Below are 24,088 nucleotides of genomic sequence, written 5' to 3'. Positions count from 1 at the left end.
GGGCAGCTTCTCTTTGCTGGCAAACACTGAAAGAGGGAAAGTGAAGCAAAGCTGCCCTGGTTAGTGCAGTGAGTGAGCTGTGCTGGTGCACTGAGGCCAAGTGGCATCAAACAAAGCCACTTCTCATGTTTGAAAACTCTTGGTGGGGGATAAGCAGCAGCAGAAGGGTGTTAACAAATGCAAACAGCTGCAGAGCTGAAGCAGAACCAACCTGCTCTGAGCCAGAATTTAGGGTTCCTCTGCAATGGGAAGGAGCAGGAATAACACCATAAAGAGCAAAGATAGTTCAAAACAAAGATGACACCAGACAAGTGTTATTCTTAGAAAAACTGCTTTCACAATGAACAGTTTGATCCTTCCAGTTTTCTTTAAATGATAGCATGGTGAGTATTTGTCATTGGGCTGTGGCTAATCCTAAAATCCACCACTCATTAGCATTGAAACAAACACACCATCAGACCAAAAAACAGTGGGACAAAAAAAACCAAATTTACATATCCACCCAAAGCAATAGATGGGACTAATAAATAAATACTCATGCAATTTGGAGAACTCGCAGATCTCCAGAGCAAACAAAAGACCCCAAATAAGTCCCAGCTACTCAGTAGTAACTGATAAAAGTGAATAATTTTAAACACTGAGACTTCTTGAAATCCCATCCTATTTGGTGTGAGGTGAATATGGGAGAATGACAGATTTTCTCAATCTCAGAGCAATAACTTAATAGTGTGAGCTAATTACAAAATGTCATTTTCCTTAGCCCTGGAATTACAGTGAGTCAGCCTCTGGCAACATCCCCTTTAGTTCCAACTGTTTGGTTATGTCCCCCACATCTCCAGAGCCTCACACTGTAGCAAATAATAAAATCCCAAGACCAGAGAAGGAAAAATAACCAAGATTTCGGTGCATAATTTTTGCAAAGGGCAGGGGCACAGTGAAGTAACAGCTCAACATATTTTGTGAACACATTAATCTTTTATTTCAGCTGGTAAATCTGGCACATGTCAGATTTCTTTCAAGCCATCAAACCAAAACTGCTCTTTTCTTAAAAAGAAGACAACAGCATTTCTTAAGACGTACTGCTGTTAAAGAATTCCAGTAAATGCTGCCCAGAAAATCCACGTGGCTGCCTCAGCTATCCAAGAATATTTTTAATGGGAAAAAAAAAAGAACATGTTATGAAAGTATTAATTTTTTAATGTAATATTCCACCTGGTTGACAAACCTGTCTGCAAAGAGAAGGCTCTCTCAGCAGTGGATTTTCTGACTGAGGCACAGGAGCTGACAATCCTTAGATTCAGATTCTCTTCCCAGCTCCACATCAAAGCCATCCTGAGTAATTTTGGTAGCCATTTCTGCATGGCTCCCCCTACAAAAAATGAGAATATGTAACCATTTAAAAAACTTCCTTCTATTCTAATACTGCACCTTCTAAAAAATGAGATTGAAGCATGCATAAAAGCACAAACAGTGATTTAATCACCTTTTCTGCTGCTCCTTGTGAAGGTCATATACATCATCCTTCATGAAACCACACATTTCTTTGCCCTTATTATGCTTCTCATTCACTGATAATTACTACTGAAAATCTGTTTAACCTCTGTCAAAACAATGACTTGTCATTATTGTTCTGACAACTCTGCTTCTCTTGCCTGATCTGTTCAGGCTGATTAAACAGGAGAAACTTTCCCAGCCACCAGCAACCTGATGGAGGAGCCAAAACCAAGCAGGGATTTAACTGGGTGTTGCTAAACTTTCACATTAGAAAATAAAAACTCATTAGTACAAATGTAGCTGATACACTTGATGGAAAGTGAAAACTAAAACAAGTAAAGAAATTAATCTTACCTTATCTCCTTGCCTGGAAACGTTCTGAGTTTTCCATCTTTCAGATTTTTGCTAATACAAAAGTAAGATATCTGCCAGCAATCTGACAGCTCTTCGTATCAATTGCAGAAAATTGAGGAAGATTCTCTTACAACCTTGATCTTTTTAACAGTGTTGGATCCCATATCTTAATTTTTTTTTTTAACCTCCTAAGGAAGCTTGAAATAGCAAGGATCATTTTGAGGAAAACCTGGGAAATCAGAAGGCATGAGAACAGCACCAAGAGTGCCAAAAGGGTGCTTTATTGCTGCTTGGTCTCAGAAACACAATCTAATCTCTTATTTTAAAAAATCCTAATTTTGTATAATCATAATTACTGTGTCTTCAACAGGATAAACTTCCAGCCAGTGAAAGACACTTTGGAATTTATATCAACAAGGCTTTAATAAGGGGATTATTGTAGAGTTAGAAATCGTAGATTTTATTAGGGTTTCTTCTTGATTTCACCTTTAACCCAGGACAGCCCAATGATCCCAGTTAGTTTTCTTTTCCCCATGATATTTTTAAACAACACAGGAAACTACTGCAAACTTCTACTGAATAATCTGATGTGCTCTTTCCCAGGAAGATAAAAACCAGGAAATCAGTGACATGCTGGAGGGCTTTGCCAGTGGCTTGGCACAAAATGCATCTTTTCCTGCAGGTTCAGTGCTCTGCCAGAGTAACACCAGCTGTTTTTGGAGTGAGCACTGTCAGGGAAGAAGGTGGGAGAGGAAGCAAGGGAGGAAGTTCTCCCTGTCAGTGGGTTGGAATGAGTTTCCATGGTCCATGGGAGCATACCTGGAGCCTTCCAAGTAGGGTTTTAAACATTCCTAAGAGACAGGAGCAGCAGTCAGCTGAGAGCACACGAGGGGAACATCCAGACCAGGGCAGCAGCTCCTCCATGCTCTGTGCCTGTTTAAGATCTCACAGTGTGCACACAGGTTAGATATCACAGATCTGCACAAGATGTCATTAATCCTCTTATTTCTCTGGATTTTAGATTGCTTCTGTAAATATTAAACATGTGACCCATGTTACTTCCTTTTAAATGAGTATTGCTTTTTATTCGTAGCTATTAGAAGATTAACAAGTTAGCTCTGAAAAAAGTCTTTACAGTAATTTATGGAGATTAACTTTCCTATTTAGGGTAAAGTCCAGACATTTACAAGAACAATCACTTAAATAAAAATAGAATATAAAGCCTATGTTTAAAACATGGCCTTTATTAGCGCTGTCTAGTGAGCTCCATATTTATCTTACATTGAAATACTTCTGCTTTGCTTAAGAAAAGACAGAAAAAGTGCATTTACAAGAGTACTTTTTCTTTAATTTTCTGCGAAAATGGAAGGAATTGGAATCACAAGTTGACAAATGCTGTAAAATGAAATTTCAAGAAACATCAATTTTAGTAATGCTACGCCATCACTAGTGTTTCCTCCTGACCTTCTGCTGTGTGGAACCAGAATATCCTGATATACAGTCTAGAGCATCTATGTTATTACTCTACAGCATATTAAACACAGAAAAAGGGGCTCAGACCCCCTTTCAATGTACAAACATGAATAAAAAAATTGTTTAAAAAATCACTTTTTATACATAATGTATATGCAAACTGCTTTAAATACATGGGTTTGGAAGAGTTATTTACAAGCTGCATCTGCCCGTGGGACAATCCACAGGCAGAGCACACACAGTTGCTTTTACTTTATTGGTGCATCTCAACTTTGGGAGATATAAATTTATTCGGCAGTACAGCAAACACAAGAACTTGTGACAAAGCATCTTAAAGGGCAACCCAATAAATTTTGTTCCTCCAAACAAGGTTAAGTACTAGGACTGCCAAAGTTTCCAAATCAGGTTTTATTTGAACCCAGATGCCTGCTGGCAGATCTGTGTGTTGGAGGATATGTAGACAGACCCATTGGAAGTACAGGTTTGGCTACTGGATAACTCCTCCTGAAGAACCAGAACTGATAAGGATGTTTTGTCCAAAGAGTGAACTAACCTAGAATTTTTTTTTCCAATTTTATTAATATTTTAAAAAATACATAAAAATACAACATCCAATGTCTGAATAAATATATTTAACAAGTTGCAAGATACCTTATTTTACACAAAAATTTCAGCTTTAGAAATCTTGTTAAATAACTTCATTGTTGTTATATATTTCATTTTTCGTCTTTTTGTAACAAAATAAAAACTCTGAAATTACATAGAAAAAAGACAAAATATTTTTGTCAAGGGATAAGATAGTCCACTGAAAACCTATTCACAATTCCACTGTAAACATTAATAAACATTAAAACATTTGCATAATTGTGTGCTCAAAAATCCTATAAAAAGTGGAAGACTTATTACAACTGTAGTTTTCAGTCAACTACACTTCCTTTCACAATTTATTTTGTCCCATTTACAGCTTTAAAACTGGGCACATTGCTGAACACATACTTTGGCAGTTCTGTATAGCAAGTGCTTCCACAAAGAGGAACTACTCACCAAGAGTTACCCACAGCTCGGTGAAAGTGCAGCAGTTACTCAGTTCTTTTGGATAATACTCTGATATCTGCTTGGTGCACTTGCTGGTTTTTTTTTGTTTTTTTTTTTTAAGATCACCCTAGAACACCTGAATGCTTCATTGGACATAACTTTGCAAATTTGATAAGTGCCCTTCCTCTGTGTTAGGAAAAAAAAAAAACAAACCCAAAACAAAAAGAAACAAACAAGGAACAAAAACAAACACAATGACAAGGATGTCACATTGTGCCTACAAACCTTCAGTTACCAATGAGCTTAAGTTCTCTGAACAGTAAATTAAACAAAAGAAGAGGGTAGGAGGGGGGAACAGGTACAGTCCAGCAGTGGAAGTGTGTACAGGATATACTTGGCAATGTCCAACCAGTTGAGTGCTTTCTGTGGCTGAATTTCAGGGTTTATGTCCATGGCAGCGAGCTGCTGGCAAGGCAGAGAAATGTTTATCACCTGCACTCCACAGCCAGCACGTTCTGGGGAGGAGAGGATGATGAGGGGCTCATTCCAGTGTCTGAGGAAGCAGATGACATGGATGCTCCTGTATGGGACACTGAACACACAGAACAACAGATCAGCATTAGGTTGTCCAAGCTCACAGCTCACAAGGAAGGTTTCCTTGTTTCTTAGGTTGTGTAAAAGACATCAAAGCAGTAGCACAGGCACAAAAAACTGATATAGAGGTTTTGCCATCTGCTTTCTCTGCTGTATTCACAGACACAGGATTAGCCTTCCCCAGTTATTTGAAAGGAAACTCAGATGAGTCTAATGGAAATACTTGCACTGGGAAGTCCAAGTTTCTACTACACAGTTATAAGTCAGCAAACGTTTCTGTCAGGTTCAAGTTCCAAAAAGCCACAAATATTCTTTCTAAATACATATACAAACAGATGGTAACACTTTCCTTTCTTCTAAAATATCATTAATTAAACTCAAATTGCTCTGAATTATGCACTTCCAAACAAATTAACCCCTCATGGGAATCATAAAGCAAATCTCAACCTCACCTTCTCTGTCTTTCTTTTTTAATCGTTTCCTTCTCCTGTCTATGGTTGCTACTTCTGACTTCAAGGACATGTAGTATTTTCTTATCTCCTGGAGTTTTTCTTGTAGGAAGGAGATCCTTTCAGTGCTGCTCATATTGTCCAGTTCATCTGCAAGTAGAAAGAAAAGGAAAAATAGCTTTGTCAAGGTGATTTTAAACATATGAATGCAGTTCTTAAGAGGATGTAAGGCACAGCATGGAAGATAACACATTTCCATAACTACGCCAGAAAAGGCCCACACCTAATTTAGAATCCCAAAATTTCCATGTTTTTCTTTCAGAACAAATTTTCTCACAAATTCCCTGTAATCAAATCATTTCAAGAATCCTTACTGAGCTGGAAGCTCCATTTGTACACTCTGGGTGAAGCATTCTGGTGGTGGTGCTTGTCCCTGTGCTTGTCCTTCTCTCCATCCTTGATGTGAGGAGAAATCACCCTGGCAGGGGAGCGGGAAATCTTCTGTGGTTTGGATGTATTGATGTGTTTGACAGGAGTACATTTACTGGAACTGTCCAGGACAGGGAGATCTTCACTGTCACTGCTTTGTCCTGCAGGAAAAAGAATTAATTTGGACTTCAAACCTTCACCTTGACATTTTAAAAATCGGGGTTATAGTAAAGAAACAATGATTTAAAATCCCTGCTGCTTCTTGCTTAGAAGATCCCAAAACACACCCAAGGAATAATGATCTCAGATTTCATGGATAACCTGATCAGACACATCATGCACTGAACTCTCAAGTGGAATCATCGTGGCTGATGCAGGAGAATTCAAGGGCTGACTAGGCCTAGTGAAAAAGTAATAGCCAAACTTCTGTACAGAAATAATAAATAACTGCACCAAAATTAGAATATTAAAGCACTGATAAACTGTCTTCCATCACCTATTTTAGCTTTCTAATATAAAGCAGACATTAAAACCCCTTTCTTAAAGATTAAACCTGTATTACTATGGGTAGGTAGCACATGATTGTTTAGTTGTCAAACTGCTTTACACATCTAAAGGAACAATTCTGAAACATGACTGAAACAACAGAAGTTCAACATGTAACAGAAAATTTTTAGCTCATATATTGAAATATTTTAGATTCCCACAATAACTGCCAAGTTTTCCACAGGCATGTTAAATATATCTGAATAGTGTATGTCAGATAATTAGTATTTTAGTTTGATATTTAAAAATATAGCAGTCTTGCCACAAAGCCAGAACCACTGATTCAGTCATGCAATGATTGTCAAAAATGTTGTGACAGGACAAGAGGGAATGTCCTTAAGCTGAGGGAGGGCGGGGATAGATGGGATATTAGACAGAAATTCTTTATTTTAAAGATGGTGAGGCCCTGGCACAGTGAGCCCAGAGAAGCTGTGGCTCTGCCATCCCTGGAAGTATTCCAGGACAGGTTGGATGGGACTTGGAGCAGCCTGGAATAGTGGAAGGTGTCCCTGCCCATGGCAGGGAGCTGGAACAAGATGATTTTTAAGGTCCTTTCCAACCCAAACCACCTTGTGATTCTCTGAAAAAAATGAGCTACAGAAGCACAAAAATCCAGATTTCCACAGCAAGTTATAAAATAGATGCTTGAGAGAAAAACTAGACAAGATCCCCTTGGATGAAAAACTTTTCTTTAGCATGCAACACTTTTCTATATTTCAAGAACGTTGATTTTTTTCCCCAGGAGAAACACCTGTTTTAAGACTTTAAGTGTGCCCTCTGCCAAATTCATAACCATTGCAATATTTAAAAATCAGCATAATGGTAAATACATACCAGCTACTAATATAAATAATAATTTAGACATTTTTCTAAGTAATATAAAACAGGCAAGAGATTTTCCAGTTACACTACAGAGCTCAGAACTCCTCTCCAGTTTATCACCAATAATCACGATGAATAAAAATTTAAAACCTTGAGAGGGAAGCCCCATCCACTGGAAACTGTTTGTAGCATGAGAACAGTAGGTTCTTACACATATTTACAGGCCAGGACAACCTTCCCCCTCCTCTCCCTGCAGGAATATACCTGTTCCATTCTTTTCATTTTTGGCTGCAGCGCTGGTTCGCTTTGGAGTTCGCTTTTGCTTTTTTGCCAGTGTTCCACTATTGCTGTCACTGGGTCGTTTTTGACCTATGAGAGGAGGGGAAAAAATCAAAAATAAAATATAAGACACCTTGAATACTTCTGCTACTAAAAAGATCTTTTTATAAGCAACAAAGAAATCTAAAACCAGACAGGCTGAGAGAGTAGAGGCTGTTCACAGCCTGGAGAAGAGGAAACTCTGGGGAGAACTTAGAGCCCCTTCCAGGGTCTAAACGGGCTCCAAGAGAGCTGGACAGGAACTTGGCACAAGGGCATGGAGTGACAGGACAAGGGGGAATGGCTTCAAACTGCCAGAGGGCAGGGTTAGATGGGATATTGGGAAGGAATTGTTCCCTGTGAGGGTGCTGAGGCCCTGGCACAGGGTGCCCACAGAAGCTGTGGCTGCTCCATCCCAAGAAGTGCTCCAGGACAGGCTGGATTGAGCTTGGAGCAACCTGGGATAGTGGAAGGTGTCCCTGCCCATGGAAGGAGACTGGAACAAGATGGGCTTTGAGGTCCCTTCTAACCCAAACCATTCTGTGAATCTATAACCAGCAGATGAAACAGAGCAGCAATTTTTAGCCAAGTGACACCAGTCTCAAGCCACCTTCAGCAATGCTCAGAGCAGGGAGTGACTCCCCCAGGAACCGCTCACCTTTCTCTCCCGTCTCCCTCTCCTGCCCGGCGATGCTGCAATTGCTCGACGTGGTGCTGGCTTCGAATCCATTGGCAGACTCGCTCTCACAGAGCCCTTCTTGAGACTCTTCTGCCACACTGTCCACCTCGATGGTCATGTCACTCTCACTCTTGATGCTGCGGGACTCGTCCTGGCTGAGGGCCAGAGGAGAGGCCACCGGGAAGCTCGAGGGGACGCCGGGGGCTAAGGCAGAGGGGGCAGAGTTGGAAGCATTGGGGTCTGGCTTTTCTGCTATTGTGTCTTCAGTGCTGCTCTTCTCCTTCTCATCCAAGTCATCCAGGTCTACTTCATGGCACAGCAAGGTTTCAGGACCAATCTGAGGCATTGTGTCATCCTCATCTTTCAAGGGAACGCTCTCGTTGGCTTCGACCGGACGTTGGAAGTTGTCATTCCTTGGCTCCGGGCCGTGCGGAATCGATTCCGCCACCAGGGACGGCATCTCCTCGTTTTCAGTTCTGAGGGACTCCTCAGCATTCAGCCCTCTACATTCCTCTGCTCCAGTACATTCATTGGTCCTCTCTTCAGAGACAATATTTGGCACTTCCATCTCGCTCTCTCGCCGATTTCTCTTCTCAGGTGATGCCTGTTCCAAAGTTTTCCTTTTCAAAAGCTTCTTATCTTTTGTGGAGGGCTCCGTTTCACTTTCAGTAGTGCTGGAAATGTCTTTACAGTCCAAGGAAGACACATCTAATCTTTCAGGTTCTGTAAGAGACTCATTTGCCACCTCTTCCTGGCTTCCTGGTGCAATCTTCGCATTCTCCAATGAGGGATCTTTTGTCTTGCTCCTTCTCCCTTTTCCCTTAGGTGATTTTTCAACCTCTCTTTTGATTTCTTCCATTTGATCTGTTTTATTTCCAAAAATTTGAACAATTTGTTCACTTTCCTCAACTTCCAGTTTCAGTGTTTCTAGTGGCTGTACTTGAGTCCTGTCGTTTTCCTTCAGCACATGAGAAATCTTTGGGTTTTCCTCATCCAGCTTCTCATCACGGAGTTTTTCACTTTTTTCCAGTTCTGAAGTTTCTGGAGAAAATTCTTCATTCAAATTCTTTTCAGATGACTCATCTGCTTCACTATCAGATGTGCCAGAGTCTAAAATAATTTTAAAAAGAAGCAAACAGCACCCTAAATAATTGCAGCATGACTTTTTATTTGACCCTCACAAAAACCCTGCTTTCAGTAATCTATGGTGTTAACATTAGTTTACAGTAATAATTTTAAACTTTAAAAATCTTGCATTACTCAATGCATTTGCTACAGTTCTTATCTTTACATAAAATTTCTATGAAACTGCAGTAGTGGTGGTGCTGTCAGAGTTCAGGAAGCATCTGGATGATGCTCTTAACTCAGGTGATTTAGTTGAAGTCTATGATTTCCTACTATTTCCTAAATAATCCAATACAAATGAATTACATTTTTTGCAGAAAAAAAAAATCCCATGGATACTGCCTCTCCCATGTGACACTACAAAACCAAAAAACAACACTTCTCCCCTCCATGCAGAGAAAAAAAACCAAACCAAAAATAAAAACCTTCTAAACCCCAATATGGACATTCCGTTGTGAAACTTTTGTACAAATGATGCATCACACAGAGAGCAGGCATGAGTACATTACCAGAAGATTACTCAGGGACCTGTACTAAAAGGAGACAGTGATTTCACTTCAATTCTTGTTCAGAGGCTTAGAAACACCAAAGATGTGCTGCCATTTGTGTATAATTAACAGCTCTGCTGGATGATGGAGTATTGAGGTTGAGGACTTAATTAGCACAATAAAGACTATCATTATAGCACTGATTTGGTCTGTTCAGGACTGAAAGGCTCTGGCTGAAGAACATGGGATGACTTGTACTTGTACAGTCACTGCTCTTCTGTGAGCAAGCTGTGCTCCTCAGCAGTGTCAGCTCAACTGCTTACTCAACAAAATTTACAAGGAGAAAGGAAAAAAACCCAAAACCAAAAAAAAAGGTTTTTTTTAAAAAAAAAAAAAACAACCAAAAAAACCAAACTTCTTTTCCAAAAGGTACTGAAAAAGCCTCCAAAGCATACACATGGCTGAGATCACTCACCGTTTGATCCTCTATCAGAATCAAACATTCCTGAGCTACGTCTGGTCTGCCTGCGAGGTGTTGCTAAAATTAAAATCGAAAGAATTAATTTGTATCGAGAGGAAGCAGCGCCGAGCCCCGGCGCTGCCGGCCCGAGGGGCGGAGCGGGAGCTCCGGGCTCACATGCAGCTCCAGGCCGCCCCAGCAGCCTGGGCTCCCGCTGCTCCTGCACCTCTGGAGCCGCATTTACCTTCGCTGTTGGGCGTTTTGGGGAGGCTGCAGGACGTGTTGGATGGGAGAGTGGATTTCAGAGGGGGCCGCCCACGCTTGGATTTTTGTTTCTCCTCGTCCTTCTTCTCATCCTTTTCACCATCTTCTTTATTCTGCAGGGGAAACAGTGGATTTTTATTAATGTTTCACTGCTGATTATCAAACCTTTTGCTCTATTAAAAAACTAGACTGTGGCCTAAATAATTTTTTTTTTTAAACAGGGACAGTGCTAGTCAGTAAATACAGTAGTACAACAAACTTATTGAAATTATTACTTTTGTTTTTTTCTTCTGTTTTCTCTTTGGTCCTCCTTTTTCCACTGGCCAGATAATCCGATCAGCTTTCACCCATTCGTCATACCTGAAAGGGAATGAAACCATGCTGTTATCACTGCACATAAAAATGTTGTTTGAATGAGGAGTAAAAGACTTGAATTAACACAAAATATTTATTAATGAGGTAGGAAAAGGCTAAAACCAGGTTGGATGGGGCTCAGAGCACCCTGGGATAGTGGAAGGGTCCCTGCCTATGGCAGGAGGGTGGAATGTGATGGGCTTTCCTTTCCAACCCAAACCTTTCCATGACAGCAGAGCATGTATTTACAACTCATGCAGCATTCTGGCCTTAGAAAGCTGAATGATATTTCCAGTCCATAAAAAAACCTTATGGGATGAGGGAATTAGGGTACAAACTTCCCTGTCTCTCACTGGAACACTCAGGGGACTGAGTCAGCTCTAAAGTGTCAGTTATTCCACATCATACACATAAGACAGTTTGTACCACACCATACCTCAGCAAGAAAATGTACTTTTTTTTTTTTTTTTAATTATGGCAACAAACAGATGAGATTCTGAAAAGCACAAACACACTGATGCTCCACAAAACTTCCTGAAGGTATTAATAAGGTAAAGTGAACCTGTAAATATTTGGGGAATATTGCCAGACTCAAACTTCATGTTGCCACATAAAGAAACTTGCTTATGGATTTGAAATACCACAAGTTACATACCAGAAGTATATAAAGTACTATTAAGACTTGCTGCCAGAAGCATTTTTACAATCCCAGTTAACGTTCAATACAAGAATATATTTTATTGCCAAAATTCCAATGCTTAATACATTAACTGTCAATATCTTCACCATTATCAATGGTTCCCTCAAAGGAAAGTTTGCTAGTGCTAACTCTGATAGACACAATAAATATCAGGGACATTCCTGGAAGGGGTGAGGATTACTAAGGCAGATGGACACTTGGAAAAACACAAGTATATTCTGACATTTCAATGCAACACCATGAACAGAATCACCAACACTGAAAAGTGAAGAAGTCAGAGCTTGTTATGTTGATGATTCAATATGGAGCCATGTCACTGACCAGATCTCACTTTATTTCCCTAAAAACAAAAATTTCTTTTGTAAATAAGCCTTTGAACGAAGAAATGAAAGGCAGTTTGTTATCCTCACCTTACATTCCAACCGTAGTAATGAACTAAATATAAAACCTCTCCATCATCAATTTCTGTGCTTTTAATACTGGCTTCATAAATTTTTTGAGTTTTTCCACGTCCATATTTTACTTTCACTTTGGTTCCAGTCAGGCAGGGTTCTGTGTCCTCCTCATCTTCTTCACCTTCTGATTCTCCTTTGTTCTCAATTTCTTCCCTGCAGTAAAATGTATTTAAAATGCACGAATTAGTGACAAACATATTTTAAAATTTAGAGAGTAGTCAAGGTAGAAAAAGGCTGCAAAAAGAAATTAATTTTCTGTACCCTGTCCTGTCTCTGAAGCTTGCTCAGAAACAGGTTTTTTAAATCAAGAACAGAACTTAGGGAGAATAGGGCTAAGTGCCAAAAATATCCAGAAAGTTTTATTAAAATTTAAACACAATTTATAAAGCATACAACTACCTCAAAGCTTAAAGATTATTTTTAAATTGATATTTTGATAAGACAAAGAGGAATAAAAGTTAATTCAGTGTGTGTCTCCTAAACAGCATAGGAAGAACTAACTTCAGTTTCTGAAATACTGATTTTGGCATATTATTTATTTTAAAAAAGGTACTTTTACAATGGGCTTAACATGCTACAGTTTATTAACTGCACAGGAGTTTGAATTGCCATCACAGTGATCCTCTCATGACATAAACAACATTCTACTGGAAAAAAACTTGATCACAAAAGTATTCAGCCAAGCTTAAAAGTGTCTGCACAGCTCTTTATTAGAGACATCCACCTCTCATTACACCTTTAGCAACTGTTTAAATATTATACTCAAACATATTTTCAAGAACTACAATCTAACCTATTTTTAGCTATAATTTCATGCCTATTTAAGGGACAATTTAGGAGTTACTCTACAAAAAAGGAGTTACATAATTTAGAAGTTACTCTACAAAAAAGTCAGCAAGAAATAAAATACTAAAAAGGACTATGGGTTTGCTTTTAATGAAATAGATTTGTTGGTCTTCAGTGAAAGATCACAATTATCTTGTGGCAAGTAACTCAAAGGACAAGTAACACCCTCGCAGCTTAAAGAAAACTCTTTGATGCCTTGATAATCTGACACACAAAAACAAGGAGCTTACAGCTTCACCAGCCATCAGGAAACCCTTAAAAGCACAGGAGAAGAAGGATTTGCCATTTCTGTTTCAACTGCCCAGGGAAGTGTCCCCAAGCTGTTCCCACCCTCACAGCACCTGGCAGACACACAGCCTGGTCAGCTTGGTGTCTGGAGGTATTGGTGTGCTGAAACACCAACACAGCTTTGGCAAGTAAAATGACAGTGAAAAATACAGCCTGGAATCGAGCACAAGAAGATGCTTCCAGAAAGTACAGCAGGCTCTACAAGCTTGAAATAAAATGTTCCCTTCCCTGCCTGTCTGAGAGAATAAGGCTTCTGATTTTCACACTTCAGTCAGATCAAGTCTGTGTTCTCCTGCCTGGAGAACAGCTCAATCAAGGCACAGAGAAACTCAAAGAAGGTGATACAGGTTAGTGTTTACCTCTCCCTCTGCCTCTCTTCCTCCTCATCTGACTCTTTATCAGAATCCTCCTGCTTTTTAATTTTCTTCTCTTTTTGCTTTGGTGTGCTTTTCTTCCCTAGCGGAGTTTCATTTTCTTTCTTTTCTGCATTCTCAGGTGTTTCCTCTACATCTTTGTTTTCTTTGTTACTGTCTTTTAATTTGTCTTGGGTTTTATCCTCTTCACCCTCTTTTTTAGCAAGGACTGCATCACGAGCAAGTCTTCTTCGTCCCTGGAACAGAAATAAAATCAGTTTAATGACTCCTGTCCCCTGCTTTCTTCATAATCTCTCCAAATCCCAGCAAAAAAGTGAGACATGCAACTCCTGTAGAAAAGAAAGGCTGGAGATGACAAAAAAGTGCAAAATAGTAACATTAAAGTTTTTATATTTGCTTCATTTGGAATAATGAGGATGAGTTTCTGATTAACTGATGGAGGATTTCAGGGCATTTGTTTGGACCTGTAATGCTTGTTACTCTGATAGGAAGGGCCAAAATGTCTTGTTTGCCTACAGCAATAGCATTACTTGAAGTGCTTGTATAGGAATATTGAGGGGAGGCATCTTCCCCTCAGCACCTTCAATCCTGACAGTCACCTGTGCACATCAAGGGCAGAAATTTGTCAGCTTTCAAAAAACTCTAAATATCCCATTTTTAAAAAGTACCTTGAGTACTCAAGACAGTTGCTGCCTGAAACTATCTGCAACTGATTCTTAAGACATCTAGCACAGGACTATCATTTGATGTATTAAAAGTCTCTTGATAGAATTATTGCTTTTTAGTCAGAACAAAGAGCCAGTTATTAAAAAGACAAAAAATTCTTACATTTCTTTATCCTTCTTTTGAGCATTCTCAAAAAGAAAAATTAATTCCAAAAATAAATGAACAAACTAAGAACAAAGCTAATGTCATGTCAGGAAGTTCAATGAGGCTGATGTAGCTTGGAACAACCACTTTCATTTAAACAGAAATATAACACATAACAGAAGTCTGTGTTTACACCATGTCCTTTCATCTATTAATCTATAAGGCCATATATTTGCTTGAAAAGCTGGTTTGCAAGAAGGACTTCAACAGAATGACATTTTATTCAAACAGAATCTTTAGAACTTGAACAATTTAAAAGCAGCAATTCTTGTCCTTCAGTGGTCATACTCTATTGAAGAACAAAAAATGTTCTTTTAATGTAATTAAATGAGTGCTACAGTCATATTCCAACACCTTTAAAGTACTGTCTGTACTCCTCATGGTGTTCAGTATCCTCCAGCTGTTGGGCCACTGATCTGATCTAGGTAGCTACTAATACAACCCTCACCTCTACAGCATTTAAAGACAAATGAAGGCTAAACTTAATTGTTCCTCCCTCTACTTTTGTCTATGTACTCTAATATTAGAGTGTTTTTTTCTATTAGAAGAGAAACTGTGGTAAAAAACAACTCAGAGAAATGGGTCATCCTTTGATTCTTAGATCCATAGCAAGTTTTTGATATTCCTGTTTCTTGCCAGAAGGCTCCAAGGTTCCATGTGCCTGTGGAAAAACCCTCACCCACAACCAAGACTGTCCTGCTGTATTTCACTGTTCTGATGAGAACAGCTCCAAGCCATCCCTGAACCACAGCACATCCAACTGAGCCTAAGCAAATCCCATGCATGGTGTGAAATATGAAGGCATAATCAAACCAGACTCTGTGTCCAGGTAGAACACAATTAACAGTTAACACTCACAGAACTCCACACTTGTACAAATGCAACAATTCCAACGTGCAGCTGCTCCACAGGGAAAACTCATTATGGAAACTGTTCACTATACAAAGGGGCTTTGTTAAGGACTAAACACAAATCACTTCAAACAACTCACCCTTGGGGATCTTAGTTCAATTTCTTCTTTCTCACTTTCACTGCTGGAAAAATTTTCTTCTGCTTCTTTTTTAACTTCTGTTGGGGGCATTTTTTGTTCCTCTTTCACACTTTCCTCCATTGGTTCCACGAGTTTCTGTGTCTCTTCTACCACTTTTGGTTCATTGTGATGGATGGTCCTAAACTGAATGTTTGCAGAACGGCAGTACTCTTCAAAACCATAAAGATACCTACAGACACAAGGAAGGTCCCATTTATATTCCATGGTTTATTTTCCATTTATTGAAGTACATAAAACCTATTTTCCTGCTCAGTAACTTCAGGAAAATAATAATAAAGAAAAAAAACCAAAAAAAACAAAAAAAAACAACAACCAACCAAATGCAAATAAACATATAAAAGCTAGAGAAGATTTTGAAGTGAAACAAGTTCAAGTCGAATGCTGAAAAAGAATACACAGAGGTGCTTCCCACATATTTAACTTCATCCCCATCCAGTTAAGAATTCATGACAGTAATGCCATGCATGAGCTTGTTCTCTGGAAACTGCCTGTGCACACTCTAATCCAGTTATAGGTGAGAGAGGTATGAATTAGCTTATTCCTCAAAGAATTAGTATGCGAGTTACAACACACTATCACTGTCACAGCACACATTCGTGTGTCCACATTTCGTGTGTCATCATTATTTCCACTGTAACAGCAACCCAGTACACATTTACCTATTAACCTTTCCAGGATAAACACTCTTCTCTGTAAAATACAGACCTTAAACATGTGCCCAGTTCAAATCCCACTGAAGAGAGTCTCAATATTCTCATCTTCATTGACATTAACATGAGTTGAGTCATTAGTCATCCCTATTTCCAAATTTCCTTAGGTTTGGGTCAAGAGAACCTCATTCTTCCCTTTTACTCAAAAAGCCCAATTGTTTCTTGTCAAACTTCCAGGAGGATAAACAATAAAAACAGTTTTTATTTAGAAAATGAGCTTGGAAAATGTCATTCCTGAAAGATTTCCAATTCAAAAGTTACAACACAGCTGAAAACGAGGGTCAGAAAAAAAGATTTATGCATTTGGTCAATGTAAATAATGATTTTACTATTAACTCACATTCACCATAGCAATGCACACAGTTAAGCCCTACTGCCATTACTCTACAAATTCTGCAAAGATTATATGTAAATATACAATCTGAAACATGTCTTGTTTCAGTCAACACCTTTCATGAAGTTAAAGCAACTGGTAAAAACTTCTCCTCAATGCATATGATATCTAAAGAGGAAGGAGTCTGTTACTGTTCATTGCCTTAACTGGCAAGACTGAATCTCCCAAAGTTTATTTTATAAATTTCATTGGTGTACTCTGGAAGGCCATCAGCACAGGAGCAAAGTGAAAGTTTCTTGGTAAAAAAATGAGCAGAATTCTGATGTACTGGAGCAACAGGAACTTCCAGCCCTGACTGCTCCCCCCTTTCCTCCACATCAGCACTGGAAAATGCTCAGAACTGTTCATTAACTGAAGAATATCAAGTGCTGTCTATAACTACCAAAATCCTCTTGAATATTGCACAAGCTACAACCAGGAAAAAGACAGAAAAAGTGTTTTCACCATTATCCAGTAGAAGAACTTACTTTCTATAAGCAGTTTTTACGTTGTAGGAAGCAGCTGAGTTCAAAATAGGAATGCCAAGGTCCATATAAATTTGCTTCCATACAGCACCACTTTCAATCTTTGAGGGAAAAAAAAAACCAAAAAATGAAGTCTACAGGTTTTGTTAAAAAAGAACATTAAGGAATAATATCTAACAGAGTTACAAGCCAAAGTCTTTTATAACCATTGAACATTTTGGGTTGGAAGGGACGTTAAAATCACCCAGTTCCAACCCCCTGCCATGGGCAGGGACACCTCCCACTATCCCAGGTTGTTCCAAGCCCTGTCCAACCCAGCCTGGAACACTGCCAGGGTTGGGGTATCCACAGCTTCCCTGGACAACCATTTATAGATATGAATGAACAGCCAGATTTAGTTGAGGGAACATCCAGCACTTACATTGTCACACCCACCCTGCTGATAAACCAGCCTAAAAAGTTTGAAGAGGTTAAGGTCCTTGTAGCCCAGAACTGGTGGTTTATTGATAGGAGTACCTGGATAAAACAAAACAGAAACAAGTTATCCCAAAGAACAGCACAGTGCCTCTTCCATTCCTTTAGCATACATTTGATTACAAGTATTCTTCTGCATTTTAAAATTTGTATTTAATGGCTTAAGGTATGTTCCCAAATCAGTAAATTCCAATGACCAGTTAAGGCTTCACCCTGTTTTGAATGCATCATTATTTCTGGGTGGTTTATCAGCCTCCCAGGTTTATTAACAACCCCCATTGACCTGGCTGCATCCCACTGCTCCTCTCGTGAGCAGGAAGGACAGACAGAACTACAGAAAGTTCCAGAGAACACCTGAGGAATGCTGGAACAGAGCAGTGTGTGAAGAGATTAACTAAAAACACCGTGGGCTGAAAGGAACGAGGAAGAAGCAGAGATGCTGGATTAGGAAGAGACTCAGGAAAATTGTCAGAATGTGGAAAAGCACAAGGCCCTGACAGGACATGAATATTTGGGACAGTTCCAGGGAAAAGAAACAACTCAGATCAGCTGAGTGGCAGTGACATAAAGAACAGTAATTGTGACATAAAGAACAGTAATTATCTGCAGAAGGAGAAACCAAAAGTGACTTAGGGCAAGTGGCTTCATATGTAGACAATACTCCTCCCAGCAAGGAAGAATACCAAACTTCCTCCCTGCTGCTTTGTATCTTCCCTCATCTTCATGCAATTATATTTGGAATCATTAAAATAATTTTATAGGACTTTGGGAATACTGTCATGATTCCATGAATCAAAACATTTATACTGAGAGAACAGAATGTAGAACAAATCTGCTGGGAACAGAAGTCTTGCTATAAGGATGGAGAAGGAAAATAAAAAGCAAACAGGCGAGGGGAAGTCCCAGTCCTGAAGAAGTCCTGCACATTGCTCAATCCACATACTGGCTTAAAGAATATTTCATGGACTGAGTCTTCAAATTAAGCATACAAATGCTTTCTTCTTCTGCCTTCACATGCCTACCTGTTTTGTAGCCTGTGAGTGTTAAGAAAGAATGAGAAAGCAAGAAAACAGAGAAGTGCTAAGAATCAGGCTACATTAAAGGAAAACTCTGGATTAGCGCAGCAGCAGAATGATTTCTTTTTTCCCCCCTGACTTAGCCTTTTATTCCTCTGAGGCAGCTCACTCTTCAGAAACACTGGTTATATACACAGGAGGCCTTCAAAATTATATTGGATGAGCTCCAGAACACTTTGCTATAATACATGCTCAATTTCTAAAGCTATGATAAGAACTGGCAGTATTGAACAGCTTTTGAATTGTTCTTTTATGATTCTGTGGTATAGAACACACCTTCTTAGAAGGCATACAGACCCTCTTTTACAAAGGCAGCTTGATTTCCCCATTGATTTTAACAATCTCCCCCCCTCAAAAAAAAGAAAGGGGCAAATATTCAGACTCTGCAAGTACTTCATGTTTTACCCTTAGCTCTGGTCATTTCAAATTCAAATACATCAACATTTGCTGCACTCTGTACTGCTATGGAAATACCATTCAGGTAGTTGCTATCAAGAGAAAAGAAATATAAAAAAAAGGGAAAAGGGCAGTAATTACACCTATGATCTACCTCCACACCAAACAAAGCTACTGCAGGATAAAAATGGTGTTTGAAATACAGGATTGAAATGGTGACTTCATGAGTAAAATTTATCAAACCAATATACTCTAAAAGACAAAACTCTGCAGGCTTGGATATATATTTTTAAAATGGAGCATAAAAGCTTCCATTTTTGTGTCAGTCTCATCACAACTGCAAAGGCCTTATGCAACAGCAGCTCTCCCAAGGCAGCAGGTACATCCTGCTCCCTATGCAGAACACATGCACTTCTGATACAGCTCTGAAGCCAAGACTTCAACTATTCTAAATTAAGTCTCACTTAATTCTGTAAAGACAGATGTTTAAAATACATTATTTTATTGCTCTAGCTACAGGATAAAATAAAATCTTTTAAATTGTCTCTTCAGTTATCACTGCTTCATTTGTGCACGAGACTAGAGGAGGGCACATCTTCATTCTCTGCTGGCTGGATTTCACCATCCATGGACAGACTCCACAGCTTCCAGCCTGGGATTAACAGCAGCAGAACTCTCAGCCATGGCTGTCACAACCAGAAATCAACCAAGGGCTAATTGAACAGGTGTTGTGAACGTAAAAAAGGCTTTGTGAAAGCAAAACTAAACCAAAACACCTCAGGGAGGATGAGTTCCCTTTGAGTGCTGTGCCATTAAAGAAGTGGACTGGAGATTAAAAAAAGCAAGAAAATTCAGTGGTACCTCTGTCTTCCATAAACTTGTAAAGCTGTTGGAGGAAGTTGTCCCTCTCTTCAGGATCAAGCTCTTCCTCAGGCTGTGAAAATAAATGCAGTCATAAATGAAAACAGCAAATATGCTCATTTGTACAAAAGCCTAAGAGCAAGAACTAAACCCAAACCACTTCCCATTTGGCCCTGAATCCATGTAATGGTGAAATATGCAGAAAACAAAATTTACTCAGGAGGACTGAAGTGGTACCTCAGGAGGAAAAAAAGAAAATGCAGGTCAGGGAAAGCATCAGTCCATGACAGAATGAATGAGTGCCCCTCAAAATGAAAACACTAATACACGTAGTGTACCTGCCTAACACAGAAGAGGTCTGGTATTTACAAGACTGAAAGAATTCATAGGAATTCCAGGGTTTTTTTAGTTAGGTTCTGTTTGTTCAGGGCTTTTTTGTTTAATTCATTTTCCTTATCCCAGCTTTAGCTCAGGTTACAGAACAATTCTTTCTCCAACAATACCTGTTGGAGATGCTCCAGACAGTATTTGTTTTGTAATTAAGCTCCAATGCTTGATTTCAGCTTATGTTTGGAAACACCTTTAAAATCACTTCTATAATTTATTATTATTATAAATTCCTTAGTTTCACCTTTACAACTTAAAGCCTCAAAGAGATAAACACTATGAGATAAATTTGTGGCAAGTAATCCACAGCATGAAACAAAGATATTCTTTTTATTCCAGTGAAAATTATTTAAAACAAAGTAAATGTATTGGGGGGGGGAGGGGGCAGTGGAAGGGGCAGGCAGAGGAAATAATGTCTACATATCTTTATGGAATTTTGAGATTCTAGCAGAGAGAAAAAAAAAAAAAAAAAAAAAAAAAAAAAAAAAAAACCACCAAAAAAAACATTTTCCCTGCAATGCTTTCTGCATGCCACTTTCTTCCTGCCAGCCTGGCAGTTTGCACAAGGCAGGCTGCAGCTGTCTTGAAGGAAAGACGTACAGTACATGTCAAAAAATCTTATCATTACATTATTAAAAATAACAGGAAAGTGACAAGCAGTTCCAGAAGGAAACCAGAACAACAATTTAGATTTCAGTCATCCCTGCATTCTGTAAACTTTAAGCTTCCAGGCAAGGAGATAGGCAGGGAAATGGGGATGTACATGCTAGTGCCTTGCTAACCAGCAAACAATCTGCCCAGCATCAGAATGAATCCCAGCCCTGCCTGCTTCACTGAATCCTGAGCTTCTAAACCCAACAGGGCTCAGCTACAATCAGGCAGAGACAATATCTGTGCCTTACTTCACTAATTTTTCTTCTGGAATAATTGGAGGAAATTAAATGTGTAATCACAATGCTGTACAGCATCAGTTACCATTTGCTCAGCACATCACAGGGATTATATAAGGAGAAACAGTTATCTATAGAATTAGCATGCTCTTCCAGGTTATCAAGTGAAGTATTGCTATAGAAACCACAGTTTTTTTCTCTCCATCCAGACTGCAAAATAACTTCAAGATCGAGAAATTTCTACCATTTACTGTAATGTTTACTGGCTGAAGGCAATACAGCTCAAACTGTGCAAACTAAATACATCTAATAACAGTAAACATCCAGAAATACTTCTGAATAGTTGAATTAAAGCCATTTCTTCTGTGTGGGCACAAAGCCAAACCAGAACTGTGGGTCAGAACAGCAGAAATGCACATTAAAACAGCAATCCTGCTGCCAGAATTTAGCCCTTCCACTGAGACCAAGTGCTTTCAGCTGAAGAAATGGCAAAAAGGAAAGATGAAAAGTGTTACAGGGTGGGGGCATAAAACCTAGCTGCAATAATCATCCACCTGTGTGAGACATCCCAAAGTCTGCACCTGCTTCTCTCTGTTGATGGTGTATGAGCCCCTCGACAGAGGGAGTCTGAACTGTGCCTGGTACTGACGTCAGAACAGGCAGCAAATCCTTCTGAGAAGTCACTTGAGTAAGCCCTGAGTGACTGCCACCACAGAACACATCTTGGATCAGCTGTTCTTTTGCTTCTGGCCAAACTGAGAAAGACCAACCCTTCCTGGATATGCTTACTGCAACATGAAGATAAGATGTCATTTTTTTTACCAGGGTTATCTGGTCTGTTTGGAACTGGACATTAAAGAATTCCAAAGAATGTCTGCTGTTCTGAGAAAGTTTTAATTTAAATATATCAGCTGTCATAAAATTATAGAATGGGTTGGGGTGGAATGGACCTTAAAGACCATCTAGTCCCAACCCCTCTACCATGGAGGTTCATCTAAGCTGCTGTAAATCTGCACCCAAATCAAGGAAACACCTGAGAAATGTTGATGCCACAACTTGTGATCACCATCAGAGAGCAAATGGAGAGTTGAAATTCCCAGCACTGCTTTCCTGCTGGAACCAGGATGACAGTGCTGCTCTCCAAAACTCACAGCTACTATCCAGACATTGGTGCCCATTTTAGACTGGGCATAAGTAAGTTCACAGTGATAATTGTTTAAAACCAGTTAGTGAAGAGAGTTCTGTCTCTCCATTTCATTATTTCTTATACACATGTTGCAAAAAGGGGGAGAGTGTAGCCAAAGATAAGTCCAAGTGAGAGGCAAAACAACATGAACATTTTAAGCTGCAAGAGTTCAAAACTGAGACCTTTCTGCTGTTCATCCAATGCCCACAGCTAAATGCAACATGAGAAAACCTTTTTTATTTCAGAATGAAAGGCTGAATTTCATTTAAATGAAAATAAATAAAAATCTCTAAGATGCCCCTTTTCTAATTTAAAGATTGAAATTTTATGGGTTTGAGATTTTTTCCCCTCCCTTCTGACAAGTAGGCCACATCTGTTAGGAAACACTGGAAGCAGTAAAACAATAAAATTGACCATGAACATAATCTTTTTATCTTTGTATAAATGGAGATGTTCCCTTCTCAGCTCCATTTCTTATGGTTTTCCAAACAACATTAACAGCATTCATATATTTTCTAGAACTATCTGGTAAGTACCAGCAACATGAAGCACACAGAAATGTGTAGAACACTTGTAACTGGTTTTGAGCCACCTAATTTACCATGAGCTTTGTCTCTGTCCTTTGCATGATTTTCAACGAGAATGTGGCTCTGTTATACTGACTCATCATTTACTCTACAGAAAGATGTTAAAGCTTCTGTGGGTGCCAACCTTTAGAGCTGAGTGGGAGCACAAAGGATGAAATAGTTTCTTCTACAAAAGAAAGAATGAATCTCTACCTACAAGCACGTACACCCTGAACTCAGGCAATCCGAGGTGGAGCTACCAGGGACAGATCTTTCTTTTATGTTATAAATAGACTGACAAGACCATAAATGCTTCTGTGAAAGAAATGCAGGTGAAGAGGAAGAGCAGCATACAGAGGATTTGGAGTTCAGAGGAAGAGATGATCAAGACAAGCTGCCAGAATTACAGTTAATGTAATTTTGTTGCTTCACAGTACTTCAATGAGATTTCATCACTTGCACATTTGCTTTCTAACGCCAAGCTTGAAAACTAATTAAGGAAATGACAAGAATTACACTGATTGCAACAAGTTAACAGCTTTAAACCACGTGGAGATGAGCATGGTCTTAAAATGTTAATTTGTACCAACAAGAAACCAGAAATTCCACAAACCAACAATGACTCACTCCAGAGCTGCACCACAGTTTGCAACTTCTTTTGGAGTGACATTCTGAGAATGCCTCTTTGCATAAAACTGTGAGCAAGAAAGTCTTTAAAGAACATTTGTGCATGGCATGATGCAGGCTGTGCTTCACAGTAGCCAGAACTCCTACAAATGCACACATGCATGAGAAGGAGGATTAGTTAATCAATGTTTAGCTATTTTTAAAGGCTATTCTGTGCATTACACATCACAGCTGCTTAGGGGATTTTATATATATAAATCACAGAATCTTAGAATGGTTTGGACCGGAAGGGATCTAAAAAACCATCTTGTTCCATCTCCTGCCATGAGCAGGGACAGCTTCCACTAGACCAGGCTGATCCAAGCCCCATCCAACCTGGCCTTGGACAGTCCCAGGGATGGGGCAGCCACAGCTTCTCTGGGTACCCTGTGCCAGGGCCTCACCATCCTCACAGGAAAGAATTTTTTCTTAGTATCTAATAAACCACTTTTTTCTGGATATCACTCTTCATTAACTTTGAAATGACTGTTTTCCTGTATTGAAATTTCTGAGTCAGCTATTTCAATGTTATTTTAAAATACAAATAGGT

At 39.3% G+C, this 24,088-nt stretch overlaps 1 protein-coding gene across 4 annotated transcripts in view; it reads right to left on the bottom strand.

Moving 5' to 3' along the window:
• Positions 1 to 1,040: 1,040 nt before the first annotated feature.
• Positions 1,041 to 24,088, bottom strand: part of ARID4A (AT-rich interaction domain 4A) — a 48,987-nt gene continuing 25,939 nt past the window's right edge. For 3 of the 4 annotated variants that reach the window (XM_053946116.1, XM_053946117.1, XM_053946115.1), the window contains 14 exons: positions 19,844 to 19,916; positions 17,458 to 17,552; positions 17,040 to 17,137; positions 15,409 to 15,637; positions 13,533 to 13,783; positions 11,995 to 12,192; positions 10,806 to 10,890; positions 10,511 to 10,643; positions 10,282 to 10,344; positions 8,173 to 9,303; positions 7,461 to 7,565; positions 5,774 to 5,989; positions 5,403 to 5,549; positions 1,041 to 4,948 (listed from right to left, as the gene is read on the bottom strand). In XM_053946116.1, coding sequence (XP_053802091.1) covers positions 4,845 to 4,948; positions 5,403 to 5,549; positions 5,774 to 5,989; positions 7,461 to 7,565; positions 8,173 to 9,303; positions 10,282 to 10,344; positions 10,511 to 10,643; positions 10,806 to 10,890; positions 11,995 to 12,192; positions 13,533 to 13,783; positions 15,409 to 15,637; positions 17,040 to 17,137; positions 17,458 to 17,552; positions 19,844 to 19,916 — 2,928 coding nt within the window. In that variant the 3' untranslated portion in view covers positions 1,041 to 4,844. The remainder of the gene's footprint in view (positions 4,949 to 5,402; positions 5,550 to 5,773; positions 5,990 to 7,460; positions 7,566 to 8,172; positions 9,304 to 10,281; positions 10,345 to 10,510; positions 10,644 to 10,805; positions 10,891 to 11,994; positions 12,193 to 13,532; positions 13,784 to 15,408; positions 15,638 to 17,039; positions 17,138 to 17,457; positions 17,553 to 19,843; positions 19,917 to 24,088) is intronic. The other variant, XM_053946119.1, reaches the window with a different exon arrangement.

Source organism: Vidua chalybeata, chromosome 6 (genome assembly GCF_026979565.1).
Source record: "Vidua chalybeata isolate OUT-0048 chromosome 6, bVidCha1 merged haplotype, whole genome shotgun sequence".
Lineage (NCBI taxonomy): Eukaryota > Metazoa > Chordata > Aves > Passeriformes > Viduidae > Vidua > Vidua chalybeata.
This window is presented reverse-complemented; position numbering and strand designations above follow the sequence as displayed.